Genomic DNA, 17,747 nt, shown 5'->3' with positions numbered 1-17,747 from the left:
GGAAACAAGTTAGTGACGGGTCAGTATTCAGACAGATCAGTGCTCTTTAGAATGTGTACCTGAGGAGTTCTGGTACAGTGACTAGCGGTCACAGAACCTGGACATACAACTTAGGGGAGCTTCTAAAGTCTGATTCCCAAACCAAAGTAGTCGAGTTACCTCGCTGGCGACTTGAGGATGCTTCCTGAATACAATGCCATTTAGAGAACAGGAGTCATCTCAGCTGGTTTAGTGTCACATGTGGACACATCCCTGCACACATGTGAGTGGGAAGTGGATACACACAGGCACCAGGCGAAATCAGCAGGGATGATAGAACCATCTACTGACACGGGATCCGCTAGGAAGTCTCTCTACAGCTTCCACATCGTCACATCCAGTCTCGTGGGATCCCCATTCTCTCTCCAGGCCAGCAGAGAAGCAGAAGGAAGACAACTGATTTAAACAGTCCCCAACTGATATTTGTTTTCAATATTTTGGAGTTAGAAATGTGGCAAGAAATGCTTTCATTTTGCCTTTCTTGCATACATATATTTGTATACTTGTGTACGTTTATCTGTAGAAAATTCTTAGATGGGAAATTGATGAGAAAAAAGGTGTGTGCACTTTTAATACTCACAGATTCTAGAAAATTGCCCTCTTGAGCAGCTGAATGGATGAGCAGTCCCAGTAGTGAGGCCTTCAGAATCACAGCCGTGGCTCTGCCAGTATCTAACTGGGGCCCTGGGGACCAGGTTGGGAAGCCTCTGAGCCTCAGCGTTCCTACCTGTCTCATGGAGACCCCATCAGCACCCATTCTGCTTGCAGGGCCCTCTGGGGGTGCTGAATGACTCCTCTGCATTCTTGTAATATTAATGGCTCAATTATTCTTGCGAGGCCACATTTCAGGTGTTGTTTTTTAAAAAAGAGTTATTTATTTTAGAGAAAGAGCACGAGTGGGGGGTCAGAGAGGGGGAGAGAGAAACTGAAGCGGACTCCTCGCTGAGCCAGGAGTCTTATGCGAAGCTCTATCTCAGGGTCCTAAGATCGAGACCTAGGCCAAGACCAAGAGTCAGAGGCTCAACAGACTGTGCCATTAAGGCGTCCCTAGGAGTTTTTGAATAGCACAATATAAAATAAATGTTAATAAAGTGCGACTTTATGTGCAGAATTTGAGCAAAGGGGACGCCCGGGTGGCTCAGAGGTTGAGCGTCTGCCTTTGGCCCAGGGCGTGATCCTGGAGTCCTGGGATCGAGTCCCACGTCGGGCTCCCTGCATGGAGCCTGCTTCTCCCTCTGCCTGTGACCCTGCCTCTCTCTCTCTCTCTTTGTCTCTCATGAATAAATTAAATCTTTTTAAAAAAATAATTTGAGCAAAGATATTCTTTCAAATTACACCCCCACCCCCACCCAAAGACCCAGCTCCAGAGAACCACGGTCCTAATTCACACCATGGCCACCAGAGGGCGCCCGTGGGCGGGAGGCCAGGCGGTGGGGGGAGGGCTCCTGCGCCCGCCGGCCCGAGAGTCGCTGCTTTGTCTGTGTCCCCGGGAACGCCGGCCTCGGGCCTGGGCCCGCCTTCCCCGCCCGCACCCTCCACCTCCCCGTCACACCTCCCTGTTGCCCAGACGACCTGTCCGGGCGCAGCCCACCCCCTCCCACCCCAAGACCTGCCCGGTGCTTGCTGCCCGGTTGGCCTCCCACGTCGCGGGGTGCCTGGCCATCTCTCCGCTGGGAATCTCCTCCGGCCCGACTGTGCTCCAGTCGCTGATTCTGTCTTGAAGCCGTCGGTGGTCGGTGGTCGGCGCCCCAACCCACAGGGCTGCGCCGGGCGGTCACTTCTAAATTTTTTTTTTTTAAATTTATGATAGTCACACACAGAGAGAGAGAGAGAGAGAGAGGCAGAGACACAGGCAGAGGGAGAAGCAGGCTCCATGCAGGGAGCCCGACCTGGGATTCGATCCCGGGTCTCCAGGATCGTGCTCTGGGCCAAAGTCAGGCGCTAAACCGCTGTGCCACCCAGGGATCCCCTGCATTAGCATCTAGAAGTGACCGCCCGGGGATCCCTGGGTGGCACAGCGGTTTAGCGCCTGCCTTTGGCCCAGGGCGCGATCCTGGAGACCCGGGATCGAATCCCACGTCGGGCTCCCGGTGCATGGAGCCTGCTTCTCCCTCTGCCTGTCTCTGCCTCTCTCTCTCTCTCTCTCTCTGTGACTATCATAAATAAATAAAAATTAAAAAAAATAGATGCTAATGCAGCTCCTGCTCCTGAGATCTAGCCTTCCGTCTTCCATGACATGCTCTCTTGGTTTTTGTCCCATATTCCGGCCTCTCCGGACTTCCCAAATTTCTCTCCCCTGAACACAACTAATACATCCAGCTGTGTGATAGACACCCCAGCCCTGACGGTCCAGAGCCCAGCTACCTTCCCTCCATGGCATCCTACCTACTCTCCCTGTGGCTCAGGCCACCCCACTCCCACTCAACAGCAAGTCAGATATGTGCCTCCCACCCTGCCTACCCTGCCTGCATTTGCCCACCCTCCTCCCGGTGATCACAGGACCCTCTGGCCGCCACCCCCTTCAGTCCACTCTGGGCTCAGCAGCTGGGGGGGGGTCTGTGAAGACCTGAGCCCCCGCGGCCCCCACTGCGCACACCAGCCCGGCTCCCCCCTCGGGCGGGCACCTCTCATCCCTTCCATCTGTGTGGGCACCGGGGGCAGTACCCAGCCCACCCGCCCCACACTGCATGCTCCCTGGCTCACCTCCCTAAGGTCTCATCTCAAACCTACCTTCCTGGGTGAGATATTATCATAAAATGGAATGAAGCCCTGACACACGACGAACCTGGAAAACGTTCATGCTCAGTGAGCGAAGCCAGTCACAAGAGGCCGCAGAGAATATGATCCCATGTATGTGAAATGTTGGGAACAGATAAATCCATGGACACGGAAAGCAGGGTGGTGGTTGCCAGGGGTGGGGGAAGGGGTGAGGAGTGACTACTGGTGGGGACCAGGTGTCCTTTGTGGGGGGGGAGGAAACGTTCTGGGACTAGAGAGAGGTGGTGATTTCACAACACATTGTGAATGTAATCCGTGCCACTGGAGTCTTTAAATGGTTAAAATGAAAAGTTTTATGTTATATATATATTTTACTACAATTTTTAAAAATATATTTATTCAAAAAAAATAAAAAAAATATATATTTATTCATGAGAGACACAGAGAGAGAGAGAGAGAGAGAGAGGCAGAGACATAGGTAGAGGGAGAAGCAGGTTCCCCTCAGGGAGCCCAATGTGGGTGGGACTCGATTCCTGAACTCCAGGATCACTCCCTGAGCAGAGCTTAACAGCCGAGCCATCCAGGAGTCCCATCTTGCCACGATTTTAAAAAGAAAGAGGAGGGGCACTTGGGTGGCTCAGTGTCTGCCTTCAGTTCAGGCCATGATCCTGGGGTCCTGGGATGAGCCTGGTGTTGGGCTTCCTGCTCAGCAGGGAGCCTGCTTCTCCCTCTCTCTGCCCCTCCCCCATCACTGTGCTCTTGAGCACTGCCTCCCTCTCTTTCTCAAAGGGGAGAAAGGCACCTTCTCCAGGAGGTGGGCCCTGAGCCCACCCCCAGACTTCTGCTCATGTTTATTCTTTTTTTCTCTGGAATGTAATCTCACTAGAGCAGGGCCCTGGTCTGCCAGTGAATCCTGGGCTGCGGGGAGCCAGGAGGCAGGCTGCAGGAACTGAGAACAGGCCAGATCTGAGGACAGGCATCTCAGGCAGGGGGAGGGAGTCAGCTGCCACTGTATGGATGCAAACGACAGAAAACCCACATGGAGCCTTGTGAGGAGAAATACCCACAGCAGGCAGTGCTGGGTTGGTCCCCAGCTGGCACCTGAGCAGCCGCAGCCAGGGACAGACACCAAGCGCTGAGGCCGAGGGGCTCCTGCCATGGCGCTTCATTGGCTGGAGGAAAATCCTGGCAGCCATGGAGGTGGTGGCCCTCCCAAGCTGCACCATGCAGAGAACAGCAGGGCGTTCAAAGTAGGGACATGTAGCTGGGACACATCACAGCCTGTCACAGGGCATCTGGGTGGGATGGCCTGGGAACTGGCAGGCACTGGTGGCCTCTGGAGAAGGGAGGAGGGGCCAGGGCCTAGACAGGGTGGGAGGAGGCGGCAGGGCCCATCTGAAGACGCCAGCAGAGGAGGAACTGGGGCAGCCGGGAGGTCACCCAGGAATGAGGGGGGTTAATGCGCCGAGGCCCTCAGCGCTGCACCGACACAGCGCTCACTCGCTCTCGCTCGGGGAGTGTATTGACAGGTCATTGGAGGATGGTAGAACTTATGTTAACAGAAAAAAAAAAAACATCAAACCCATCCCCAGTAAAATCTGGAGCTCACAACATATGGAAGGAAACAACAGAAGAGAGCGGGGAAGGCAGCGCCTGGGGGAGCAGACCCACGAGGGACCCCAGGAGCGGCCAGATCCACACTCCGACCCACCCTGCTCGGCCAGCGGTCGCTGAAACAAACCTGATATGACCAACATTGACATGAAAATAAGTCCAAAATTTTAATGGGAGAATTTGTGACAAGTCCTAGAAGAAACAATTCACAGTCTTATCATAAAATTACTATTAAAAAAATGAACTGAATTGAGAAAATGAGCAGCATCTCAGCCCATTTCAGATCCCAGCTGGCAAGCAATGGATGGCGCCTGCCACCTGCTGCGGTTCTGGGTCTTTGAGGTAATCAGCTGCACGCGCAGCAAAGACTCGGGTGCCTGCAAACCACTGCAGGCCACCCGGTCCGCTTTTCTGGTCGACTCCAAACCTTAATTAGATGCGTCTGAGTGGACGCTGCCGGGGTCTCCAGCGGGCGAAGCGGTGGACGCCGGGGGCGCGGCTCCCTGCCAGCCACTCTTGGCCTGTAAAGACAGAGACTGGGGGTCAGAAGGCCATGAACTGAGATGAACCGAGAAACAAGGAGAGGAGCCAGGAGCCAGCGGAGGGACTGTGGGGCCCTCCTGGGTCACAGCTGGCCTCACTGCCTGACCCCTGACATGGGCGAGCTTCCCCGGCCGGAATGGCCTCCACTGGCCACCCGACGAGGCTCTGGTCAAGGACAGATGTGGCATCGTGGTGCAGCCGAGGCTTCTTCTTCTTTTTTTTTTTTTTTTAAATTTTTATTTATTTATGATAGTCACAGAGAGAGAGAGAGAGAGGCAGAGACATAGGCAGAGGGAGAAGCAGGCTCCATGCACCGGGAGCCCGACGTGGGATTCGATCCTGGGTCTCCAGGATCGCGCCCTGGGCTAAAGGCAGGCGCCAAACCGCTGCGCCACCCAGGGATCCCAGCAGCCGAGGCTTCTCCACACTCTGAGCGGGAGGCAGCCTGGTCTGGCCTGGAGCTGATGATAGAGCCGGAAGGAGCTTCAGGACCTGGCTGGACGCTGGTCTGGCTGCGCAGCCAGAAGAGTAGCAGCCATGGTCCCCAGGCATGGGGACTCTGTCTGCCGTGCAAGGACAGTAGCAGGTACACGCAGCCTTGGGATGTTTGCCCATGGGATCTCCCCACCCACTGTAGTGGAAAACACCACTGGAAGCGGCTCTTTGCGAGTGGTCTGCTCTGTGGTGAGTCCTGTTTGCAGCCCACGAGAGCAGGGCCATTCTGCTTCCTGACATGTGCCCGGAGGGCGGCTTCCAAGCCCAGTGGTCCCAGATGTCATACCCTCCACGTGACCCTGAGGGCTTGCTGGGTCCCTGCTAAGTTGGCGGCGATCACACAAGTTCTTCCTCACCTTCCTCTCTCTAGCACTTTCCCTGACAGGCTGAGGCCTCCTGCCTGCATTCTCTACCTCATCTGACCCCACCAGACCGTAGACCCTGCCCCCTGCCCCTCCCCACCACAGCTCCTTCCTCGCCACGTGTCCCCTGGTGCTGCCCCAGTGCCTGCGCTTCAGAGGCCAGTGTCAGGTGACTGGATCAGCGGACCACTGGCTTCCTGAGGGGGCCGCCTCATCCGTGACACGGGGCACCCTGCCCATCAGTCTGACAGCAGCTGGGATGAGCACCAGCCTCAGGGGGTCACTGTGCCCTCGAACACCCACAGGCCTGTGTTCCAGGAAGGAGGCCATGAGTGGTGAAGGGAGGGGGGGTCCATTCACAGGACTGACAGGTGACAGGCTAGTATCCAGGTGTGGGACTGGCAGCCAGAGGGCAGCCCAGATGTTCCTTGGGCACACAGAGTGGAGGCCATGGCTTCTGGCCAGGTGGCCTCCGCCCTCGGGGTCTGCCCTCTTAAAAAAGCATCTGTGCCCCACCCACCCCAGCACAGGTGGGGCGTCCACACCAGACCAAGGACATTCCCACTTACTCTGCTGCGTGGATAGGACCTGCCTCCTGGTCCAAGGAAGCCACGAGACTCCAGATCTCCTGGGCTGGTTCTAGGGGTAAGGACGGAGCTTGTCTATCAGCTCCCCACTCTCATACTCACACCCGCTACACCTGAGGCACTGAGCCAGCCACAGAGCTCCCCGCTCTGCCCAGGTGCTCATTATGGGGCTGTAGGGTTACTGTGGTGACAGGACATGCAGGACCCTGTGCCAGGTCCTGCCAAATGGCACCAGGAGGCATCCAGTCCCTGTACCAATTAGGGGGTAAATCAGTGGGGGTCACCTGGCACTGTAGGCTACACTTGTGTGAAGGAAAAGGTCTGCTAAGGCCTTGCCAGATGCCACACAGCCTTGAACCTATAAGACACCTCACAACTGTGCTCACAGCCTCTTCAGGATGGCCCTGTGGGTGGGCCAGGCCCTTGTGACAGCAGGGAGCTGGGGAGGCACCAGGGCCAAGAGAGGGATGGGGCCCCTAATCCTGGCTAGCCCAACACCCTGAGAAAGTTCCAGAGGGCATGTCTGAGATGCTTATGATCCCCGGCTCATTTTCCCAGCCACCAAAATGGATGTTCACTCTGACCCAGCTGGGCCCTAGGTGGGTGACAAGGCCAAGGCCAAGGCCAAGGCACTGATGTGGTGGAGGTCTGAGCCTAGTAGGGCTCCAAGTCCCAAGGGTCAGGGCCTTGTCTGTCTGTCCCCTCCCACCCCCTCCAGGTACAGATGCCCGCTGGGAAGGAGGGCTCCTTCCCAACAGCTCAGCAGCTACCGTGACTTCCTGAGTCCTGGGGCTGGGAGTGAAAGGAACATGTCTTTGCAAAGTGGGCCCCACAGAGTCGGGTCCCAGAGGCAGCTTAGCCAACCTGCAGTCATCAAGGCAATGGACTGAGTATCCAGTGGGCCCTTCTTCATTGCTGGGATTCCTGAGAGAGCCTTGGGGAGGCTGAGAGGTAGCTGGCAAGATGGCCCATTCCCAGGACCCCCTACCCACTTTGTCTCTGAGTCTCTGCCCCAACACTGAAGCAGGGACCCCAGGGCATCCTTGGATTGTGCTTTGAGACTCACCTGGGACCGCAAGCTGCCTCCTGCAGGAGTACGGCGGAGAGAGGCCAGTGTCTGTAGGGTGATAAGTGCATCCCCGGCACTGGTCAGTGGGAAGGGATCAGAGGAACCTAGAAGGGGTGTGAGGTATCAGGACTAGTGTTCCAGCTCCAAAAGTTACAGAGGCTCCTCAGGTGGGATCTACTAGCCCCTCAGCCAGGAATGCAGCTCCTGCCGGCATCTGCTCCACAGAGGTCTCTGGCAGCCCCGGCCCCTCTTATCCCTTCCTGCGCAGCTCAGCGGCATGCCTATGTGTGGAGGACAGGCCCTGGGCTGGGCAGTCACTCACCAGAGCTGGGTGTTGATGGACAGCTAGCCTGGCTCCTCAGGCCCCCGACTTTGGTGGTGTCGACTGCCATTTTAGTAGTATAAATGGTAGCCTCTTCTTGAAACTTCCCCATGTTCTTTTTATACCGAATTCTTTTGTTGCCGAACCAGTTGGAGACCTGTGGACACCACAGAGAAAGAAGTCGCTGGAAAAGCTAACCCAGTAATGAGGTAACATGAACATATGGTGGGCTCTCTCTGAGATGCCTGTGCTCCCACTGCCCAGGAGGGACATCCCTGAGTGGCAACAAGCAGCCCTGGGGCCGGGTGAGAGGCTGGGACGGAGAAGCTGGCACTGATTGAACCATGGACACAGGGAAATGGCTGCAGTGGGTGGAGGTCACCCCAGAGCCGGCCTGTCCTACCACGTGCTGCTGGAACAGGGATGGGAAGGAGCTGGAAGGAAACAGGATGTCTGACATGTGGAAAGAGGAGCACTGTTCCTCTTCCTGCAGGGGCAGGAACAGATTAGATTCCAGATTGTTCTTTAGGGAAAGTGAGACCCAGGGAGACACGCCTCCCTGGGGACCCGGTAACTCCACTCCTGGGAATTCAGTCTAAGGAAAGATCACATTGATCCACAACTTATCAAAGGATGACACAGGTGGACGAACTGGCAGGCAGTGGAGAGGAGCTGAACACTGAGCTAAGCGCCTGTCTAGTGCTCGGAGCAGCTGGGGCAGCTGCTGTCACAGCCAATCTACAAGCAAGCAGGCTCGGCAGGTGGAGAAGCCCAGGGCTGAGCGGGCCGAGCCCAGCTGACTCCAAATCTGCACCAGGACTGACCAGGGCTTCTCCCCGGGGTCATTCTCTACCTCAGGGCTGTCCTGGACGCTGTGGGGTGCTGAGCAGCATCTCCCCCGACTAGATGCCAGTAGCGCCCCACCCAAGGGTTATGACAGTGAAAATTTCCCCTGGGGGCAGAATCTGTCAGCCCCTGACCAGCACCTTCCTGTGGAGACAGCCATGACTGGAAACACTTCAATACCCCAGACTAAGGCCTGGGGCCCTGCAGTGAAATACGTGTGGGTCAATGAACAGAAAAAAAAACAGTTGAGTGACGGTGGCAGGGTTTTGATGACCTTTTCTCTCTTGAAAATGTATTTATTTAATGTCCCTACCCAAGTGCTCCACATTATCCTCTGCATGTTAACTGCGAAAAGAAAAAGCCCTTATGTGCGCTCCCTGCCCCTCACACCGGGTCTCCTTGTGCCTGCCCCCGGGGTGTGAGGGCAGCCAGAGCAGCACTTGGCTCCCACCTACAAGGAATGTGCTAGAATGTCTTTGTGGAACTGAATTTGCAGAGGAATGGCAGCAAGCAGTTTTCCATATTAACTGGCATTTTAGGAGGGCAGAGAGCAAGCTTTTCTGTGTGTGGGAGGCTGGCCCTGTTCTGGACAGATGGGGGACCCAGGGGCTGGGGAAGAGCAGTGTCCACCCTCTCCACGGGGAACACCTCAACATGGGCACCTCAAGCAGGCTCTCAGATATTCTCTCGGCCGGTGTGGCCTGGAGCCACTGGCCACCCCCACCCAATCCCTCTGGCCCTTCCAGCTGAGCCTGCTGCGGCTGCTGCCGAGGTTCTGCCTGTCACCTCATCTGTGGCTCAGCAACCTGCCCCTTTCTCCCTCGGGCCTCCTCAGCCTGCAGCTGCAGCTGATTCTAGCTTGAAAACGTCTGTGGCCTTATTTGTGACACCCCTTGCCCTAAGGGTGCCCCCATTACCTTTTCCTTAGGTGAACCTCACAGCTTGCACATCTGTACCTTAAATTCAGAATCTCCCCTCCACTGTTAGCCACTTCAGGCTGTCCTGAGACCTGGTGGATGCACCACACTGGGGAGGGGCTCCCAGCACAGAATTCTGCTGCTGGTTGGTATGTGTGGGTGGGCATCTTAGGGCACTACCACAGAGGGGGAGTCACTGGGATGTGGCTAGTGCTTTTCAAACTTTTGTTTGCAACTGACCCTCTGTTCGATGAAGTCTAGACCCAAGACCCATCTGCTTTCCATAGGCTCTGGGCCTTGAACTGAATCTGGCTGTTCTTCAGAAGACAGCACAAGGTGACCAGCAAGCGCCACACCTCATGCTTCTGTGTGGCCCTGAAGCTCGTGAGGTGTGCACCTTCCTTCAGCTCTGGCCTTGGTGCTGGGGATGCCAGAGCAGTTCCAGGGTGAGTGAAGTCAGATGTGACCAGGACACCTGCAGGTTCTTCTGCCTGTGGGACCCTACAGGTTCCTGTGTGCCCCTTATCATGAAGTTGCAGCCTGGACTTGGCCTGGGCCAGGGTAGAGAGCTCTGGCTAAGGGCATGGGCTCTGGAGGCAGCCAGATTGGGCTGGAATCTCAGCCCCTCCGACTGTACAGCTGGAGGAGGGGGCTTCCTTGGAGCTGGTGGCAAGATCCAGCGAGCTAGCATTAGCGCCAGTCAGCTCTGCTGCCAGGGGCTGGGGGTGCAGCCTGACCCTGATTGGAGCTCCTGAGCTGCCCGTCCTCACCATTCCCACCTTGAAACCGTCTAAGATGTTTCTTGGGTTGTCCCCTCAGCTCCACCTCTCTCGCCCCCAGCTCCACTGAGGACACTGGAGGACCAGGCTACCAGGCTCTCCCAAGGCTGTTCGGGTCCCATCTGCAATCTGTACCACTGCTCCTCGTGTGGAGCCAGATGTTGCCTGACATTGTATAACCCTGGTCACACACTCTGGGCCACTGGAGAAACAATCAAGCATGTGTACATCCAGGCCTCTCCCAGGATAGCTGAACCAGTTCTTTGGCACAAGAGCTGGTCTATCATTTCAAGTCCTAATTTTGTTCCAAGTTCTCTTTCTTCTCTTATGCTAATATGCTAACCTTCCTTATGCAACACAGAACATCCTTGTGATACAAGTGTGACGAGGGCCACACTCCACGTGCCACTGGTGCTTGCCTCAGGGACTTCACACTCTGTCCGAGTCCATACAGTTAATGAACTTCCCTGGGTGTCCTCCTCATTGGACACAAGCTTCTCCCCCTCCTACATTCAGGGAGGCCCATCACCTGGGAGACTGTGATGCCGCCCTTCCTGGCCAGCTCTTCTTTGGCTTCTTCACTGGGATAAGGGTTGCTCAGATGGGAGTAAAAATACTCATTCAGCACTTCCGTGGCCTGCTTGCTGAAGTTCCGCCGCTTGCGCCTGCAAAGACGGACAGCCTCAGGCAGTATGTGCACCGGCCTCTCATAACGTCCCTGTGTCCCCGTCTGTGATTTCCTAGAGGTCAGCACTTTTATTTTTTTATTAAGATTTTATTTATTAGAGAGAGAAAGAGAGAGTGCGTGCACAGCCAGGGGGGAGGAGCAGAGGGAGAGGGAAAAGCAGATCACCCACTGAACAAGGAGCCTGATGTTGTGCTTGATCCCAGGACCCTGATATAATTACCAGAGCCGAAGGCAGATGCTTAACTGACTGAGCCACCCAGGTGTGCCAAAGTCAGCACTTCTGATTGCCTCTCAAGAAGCTGTGTGAGGGCTGCACCCCTGGTCACAGCTGGAGCCCCAGGACAGGCTGGGAAGCCCCCCAGAACTTAAACCCAAACCAGCAGCAATTCGGTTCTTCTTAAGAGACAACCCTAGGGTCACGGGAAGCACGTAGGGCCTGACCTGGCATCGAGGAACCGTGAACGCAGGGTCATCACAGCCTCGCAGGTGCTCTGCTTCAGCTGCATCTGGATGGCATTGAACTTGCCGTGGATGACACCGACCATGCGCTCAATCTCCTTGGGTGAGACGGGCCTCATCCTGCTTTGCTCCTGGAGAAGGTTGGTGACATGTGTGGTAAACTCACGGCAAGCCTGGGGTGGGAACATACATGCCAGCCTGTGACCACCCAGCCGGTGGGTTCGGGACTCCATGTGGGACCAGCCACCTGCCGCCCCCTGCAGCTCCCACACAGGCTGGCTATTAAGAAGTGAATGCAAAGGGTTTCCAGCAAAATTGGCCACCTCTGCTGTGAGACCAAGTGCATGTACTCTCTGGTCTGTGCCACAAAAGAAAGGTGGTTAGCGTTCCATGTTTTGCTTTGACAAATGCGCATTCACATGATAAAAACTCTTCCATGCAGAAAGATCACCTGTTCATATTTCTCTAGCTCAGAGTGGTAAATCTGTCGGATCTGGGACAGCTTGGCCCTGTAGTCAGAGTGCTCAAGGCTATTGTCATTTGGACAGCCACCTGGTGTTGCTGTGTTGGCCGCTGCCGCCGATCCTCCTCTTCCTCGCCTCTCCGGCCTGGATACACCCTCAGCCAGCAGCATGTTATCCAACCTCATGAGCTGAGCATTGGAGGGACCTTCTTCTTGAATGCCATGGATGCCTAACACTAGACAGGAGAGATGGGACCGAATCAGTGGAGGCTGAGCAAAAACAATCACAATAGACTATTAGCACTGGTGTCATATCTGAACACTTGAGGGGAAACAAAGGCTTCCTTTCATCTGTAAGAAACACTGAGTTCCTCACTTTGAAAGTGGTCCAGGTGCCACATAGGAGCACAGTCCAGGAGGTGAAGACAGGCTACCATTCAGTGTAGCCATGTGGGCACATATAGGAGGACTTGATAGGGCGAGTTTGGGGTGGCACCTAGCACTGGAGAAGCCCGAAGCCCTGAACCATGCCTCCAGAAGGTGGGGAGTGCACATTTCCAGATGCCCATACCAGCTCAGGCATGGACATGAATGTGACTGCCAGCCTGCTATCAGTGCGATACTGTGGTGGTGTGCATCTGTTGTGACTATGTGTGTTGGGGAGGGGAATTGGTGCTATAAAGTCAGAGAGGAAAAGCTTGATCCAGAGGGTACCAGAAAAGATGAACTAATCCACTTAGACATTTTAAGCAGAGAGACAAGACATTTGACCCTAAAACCTGGAAAAGGCATTCCAGCTGGGCTGAGAGGGTGATCTGCTGAGGGGCAGGGCTAGACAGGCAAGGGAGGCCTTGGGGAGAGCTGCCGATGTTCAGGTGGACACGGGGCAGCCACAGGGCCTCCAGAGGGAGAGTCCTCAGGATTCCTGACCACCAGATATGGGTGTGAGAGACAGGCAATTCCTAAGTTCATGTGGACAGTGCCATGGATGGCACATTCTCCCAAGCACAGTGTGCAGAGTGGCAGGTGAAAAGGCTGACCCAGCCTGAGTCCCTGACCCAGCCAAGCACAGACGTGAGGTGGCTGCTTACTGGGAATTGGGGATGAATTGACCAGTTTGGGTGGGAGACAGGTATTTGTGTGTCATCTGCATGTGGTACTTGGGACATCTGTATATACCCACCTATCCCCATAGCTATACTTATGAGAAGTAGGCCATGCCCCTCGAATGCTGGAAAACCAACACAAGGGACAGGCAGATGAGGAGATGGAAAAGAATGATCAGGTAGGTCAAGGAAAAACCAGAAGTAGTCATGGGATGAGATGTGGGCTTAGTCATTAGGAGACCGCCATTAATCTCTGCAAAAGCAGCTGCAGGATCTGGCGAAGTAGAATCTGACTAGAAAGCTCCAGGAGACTGTGGGAGCCAGGCAGTGCAGAGAAGGAAAGTGAGGCTCAGATCCGAGGGGGGCAGTCTTGTGGGACCTGAAGTTTGTTTGCTTCTTCAGTGACTGAAGAAGTGTCTGTAGCTACAGAGAAAGAACTGGGTGGATGATCATTGTGGGGGGGTGGGGTGAGGAAGGAGGTGATGGTGTCCATCTAGATCTGACTTTGCAGAAAGTTTTGTTTTGTTTTGTTTTTTAAGATTTTATTTATTCATGAGGGAGAGAGAGAGAGAGAGAGAGAGAGAGAGAGGCAGAGACACAGGCAGAGGGAGAAGCAGGCTCCATGCAGGGAGCCCAACGTGGGACTCGATCCCAGATCTCCAGGATCACGCCCTGGGCTAAGGCGGCGCTAAACTGCTGATCCACCCAGGCTGCCCCAAGAAAGCCTAAGTGCTCCCCACAGGGAGCCTGCTTCTCCCTCTGCCTGTGTCTCTGCCTCTCTCTCTCTCTCTCTCTCTCTCTCTCTCTTTCTCAGGAATAAATAAACAAAAATCTTTATTTAAAAAAAAAAATAGTGTTTTCTTGGGAACAGGCTCCTTTAATACTATCAGCTACTAACTGACTCCAGCACTCAAATAAAAAAGGAGTGGAGCCCTCTCAGAGAAATTTACGTATGGCTTGTCCTTCACCTCTTCCTTGTATAAATGATGGACCTTTTAAAAAAAAAAAAAAAATTAAAAAAAAAAAATGATGGACCTTTTCTGTCACAAATTTACTTGTGATAACTGAAGAAGCTAAAAAACTATCCTTGTAGGAATCTCCCTCGTGTGTGGGGCCTCTTGCCTCCTACCCCATCCCCCTGGGTCGCAGGCAGGCACTTTCTGGAAGAGCTGAGGGAGAGAGCTGTCTCTCCACCAGCTCCCCACGGCCTTCCACTGTGGAGAGCCAATTCTCTCACAACCTGCCTTGATCTCCAAGAGGCAGCGGATGTGAAACCTAGTTCCGGTGCTCTACCAGGACACCAGGACAGGGACTTGCGAGGCTAAACACATCCCCCATTTGGTCCTTGCAGACGCAAGCTCCTGGGGGCTCCTGGATGGGTCCTAAGTCTGCTCTAGAGTTAACCTGCACTGCCTAGTCTTGGTTCAGGCCCCTGTCCCCCTAATCTCTCCTCACCCAGAGTAGATAATGGACGCCCTCCTGTTCAAGTTCCACTGTTTTCTAATTCTATCAAATCTACCTCCCTTGAAATCAACTGACCATCCATCTTCTCCCTTAACACTATTCCTGGGTCCTGCTGTGTTGACCCCTCCCACGCCCTCCATGATCTGCAGAGGAAATCCCTCTCTCCATCCATCACGTACACCTGCAAATGGACTACCTTCAAACACTTGTTCATCATGCCAATCTTTTGTTCAAAGATGTCAACGACTCCCTGACTCCCACAGTTGAGACCTAGAATCTGACACCTGGCACTCAGGGACTTGCCTGACACCCTTCCAAACTCACGTATGTCTTTGTGAACCTTCCCTCTGCTGGGCCCTGTATGTGGCCCTTTGATGGCACAGCAGATACTCTACTCCTGCATAAGGTTTATTCTGCAGCTGTTCCCTGAGTGCCTATGGTCTGGGAGGGGGATCAGGAGTGGGCCAAGAGGGACACATGGGACCCATTCCCTCCCCAGAAAGGCCCCAGCATGCCCTGATGCCCAGGGCTGGAGAGGCTACCTCTTCACTTTCCATTATGGCTTCAGTTGAATCAGGGAAAGGAGTGGTCAGGGTTGAAACATGAGGCTTTAGTGAAGGCAGGTGTGTACACGCAGAGGTGTGGGCACATGTGAGGGTGAGTGTGTCTGTGTGTGCCCATATGTGCATCTGGGCTGCTGCAGGCATGTGACAGTCTTTCTTGTGCTATTTATCCAACAGCAAGCATCTATGGAGCCCATCACAAGCTGGACACCACACCAAGTGTTGGAGATTAAAAAAAAAAAAAAAAAACCCACCAAAAATACACTCAAATGAAAGTTTGAGAAATTACAGAGAAAATTCTCAAATTACAGAGAATACCCAAGTCTTTTCTCATATCTCATATCTCTCTACAGGTATGTAATGGTACAGCCATTTTTGGAGGCGAGTTTTGAAATGCTGATTAACAGTGAAAAAGTACGTATCCTTTATCTCCAAATTCCTGGTCTGAGAATTTGTCCTACAGGAACATTGACACCTACAGATGCCCTATTTATAGGATACACATTCCCTACACTGTCTGTAATTTTGAAAAACCGAAACCACCCAGATGTCCATGAATAAGGAGGCAATATGCCCGTCATACCCTAGGCCCTGTGGTGTTAGCCAGGCGTAGGTCTTGAGGTGCTGCTACGGTAAGCTACCACACCCTGTAAGCTTTATTAAGACTGGATGTCTTTTTTTTTTTTTTTTTACATTTTTACAAATGTCCTTAATTTGCAAAATTAATTTGCTTTTACTCCTTAATATAGGAGTAAAAGCAAAACTTAAAAAAAAAAAAGCGACCCCGTGCTAAGGTCACCACCAATTATAGCTGTGGACGTGGCTGTGCAGAGAGCACACGTTTGGATGTCACTTTACATGCTTGCAAAATGTGCCTTGCCCTCTCCCAACTGCCCTGCGTGTAGCTCTGTCTCTCCCTCAGCTCCGAGCGTCTGTCCTCCCAGGGCACCGAAACTGGCCTAATTATGGTCATTAGATACTCACTGCCATCAATTACAACAAGCTCATTTCCGGTAGGCTGTTCCAGAGCATCTCAGACGTGCTCCTGGGCACCCTCAAGGGCCCTCGCTGGCAACTGGGAGGCCTCAGGGACCAGGAGCTCAGCCCAGGGACACTGTCTGCTCAAGGCACTTAGAAGAGGAGGTACAATCTATAATAAAGCCCCCCAAGCCCCCACCCTGGGGCCAACTGCCAGATTTCCTTCTGTTCCCAATTTACTAAAGGTGACAGAGCACCTGATGAATCAAACAATGAAAGGAAACTGTGAATATCAATACATTATGTTTGTTTTTAAAAAAAATCATACAAAAAAATAAAAAATAAAAGAAATCATACAGAAATGTTATGGACTGAACTAAGTCCCCCTAGTTCACATGCTGCAGCCCTAATTCCAGTGGGACTGTATCTGGAGGGGGTGATGAAGACTGAATGAGGTTGTGAGGGCCTTCATCCTAGGACAGCGGCCTTCTAAGAAGAGGGAGAGCCTTTCCATTCCCCCAAAGTCGGGTGTGAGGGCAAGGCAAGAAGGGGGCTGTCTGCAAGCCTGGAGATGGCTCTCAGCAGGAGCTCAATAGGCTGGCACCTTGATCTCGGACTTCTACCCTCCAGAACTATGAGAAAACAAATTGTTGTTGAAGCTTCCTCAAGTAGATTAAGATAGGAGCATGATCCCAAGTTGCTTTATTTTTCTCTCCTTGATGGAACAAAGACATGGCTACTGGGGGAGACAGAAGGCTTGGACGGGAAGCCTCCTTCACCCTGACTTCCCCCATCCTGCATGCCTGTCCCTGTGCCCAATCAGGAGTGTTCCTATTTGGCAGCAAGACTGTGTCCCAGCTTCTTTCCGCCGAGGTGGGAGGCTGGGTACAGCCATCTGCAGGACCCATACCCACATGGGAGAAAATCTAACCCATGAGCTGAGCCCCCAGAAACCTCAGATGCCCCTAATTGGCCTGACCTCCTGGCTGCAAATGTGACCCCCTGCTGGCCACAGCTCACAGCTATGAATGGAGCTGCTCTGAGCACCCGAAGGGATGGGATGATCCACAACAGGCCTGACCTGGAGCCTGCCAGTGTGCAGAACTCAGCAAAACACTGACCTCCCTTTCTCCTTACTCCCCTCAGAAGCCTGCCCCCCTCACCCACACAGTGGAGTCTCCACCACCCACTGCCTGGATGGATGAAGCTGAGAGAACCCAACATAGAAAGATGCACTGAGGCCAAGTGAGAAGTGGCAACTGAACTGCTTTCTGAAGAGCTTTTTGACAACAGAAAGTCCAAGCCTGGTGTTGGGACCTCAGGGTTAGGGTTGTGAGCCCCAGAGTCTTGAGAACATGCTGAGCACCCACAGTCACCACTCATCTGGTCACACCAGTCCCCATATCCCCATACCCGCAGCACCAGTCTGGAAGTGACAGCATTAGTGTCTTTGCAGTCATGGGTGACAATAATCATTAGGAAGAAAAACCTGGGGACTTCCTGCTTCCAAAAACTTCTCCATGTTTTTTTTTATCCTTTGCTCGGTCTAAGTGTGGGGCACAAGCTAGGGCTTTGGGGTAATTAGTGGCTGCTGCTGCCCCCAGGGAGCAGTGGAGACCGGCGTCTCCTGCTGCTACATCTTGGCAGGAACAGGGCCTCTGGGGTGGACCCAGTGGGGTTCTCTGAGACCTGCACTGAGGTTAACGCTCCTGTCCTCATTCTCAGGCTCGAGTTC

At 53.8% G+C, this 17,747-nt stretch overlaps 1 protein-coding gene across 4 annotated transcripts in view; it reads right to left on the bottom strand.

Moving 5' to 3' along the window:
* Positions 1-4,513: 4,513 nt before the first annotated feature.
* PBX4 (PBX homeobox 4) overlaps positions 4,514-17,747 on the bottom strand; it is a 36,805-nt gene continuing 23,571 nt past the window's right edge. For 2 of the 4 annotated variants that reach the window (XM_038566720.1, XM_038566718.1), the window contains exons 3-8: positions 11,890-12,137; positions 11,421-11,611; positions 10,821-10,956; positions 7,750-7,906; positions 7,425-7,531; positions 4,557-4,892 (exon numbers count right to left, since the gene is read on the bottom strand). In XM_038566720.1, coding sequence (XP_038422648.1) covers positions 4,800-4,892; positions 7,425-7,531; positions 7,750-7,906; positions 10,821-10,956; positions 11,421-11,611; positions 11,890-12,137 — 932 coding nt within the window. In that variant the 3' untranslated portion in view covers positions 4,557-4,799. Of the gene's footprint in view, positions 4,893-7,424; positions 7,532-7,749; positions 7,907-10,820; positions 10,957-11,420; positions 11,612-11,889; positions 12,138-17,747 lie in introns of all 4 variants that reach the window. The other 2 variants (XM_038566717.1, XM_038566719.1) reach the window with 2 other exon arrangements.

Source organism: Canis lupus, chromosome 20, assembly GCF_011100685.1.
Source record: "Canis lupus familiaris isolate Mischka breed German Shepherd chromosome 20, alternate assembly UU_Cfam_GSD_1.0, whole genome shotgun sequence".
Taxonomy (NCBI): Eukaryota; Metazoa; Chordata; class Mammalia; order Carnivora; family Canidae; genus Canis; species Canis lupus.
The sequence above is the reverse complement of the archived record's forward strand: the minus strand, read 5'-3'. Positions and strand labels throughout refer to the sequence as shown.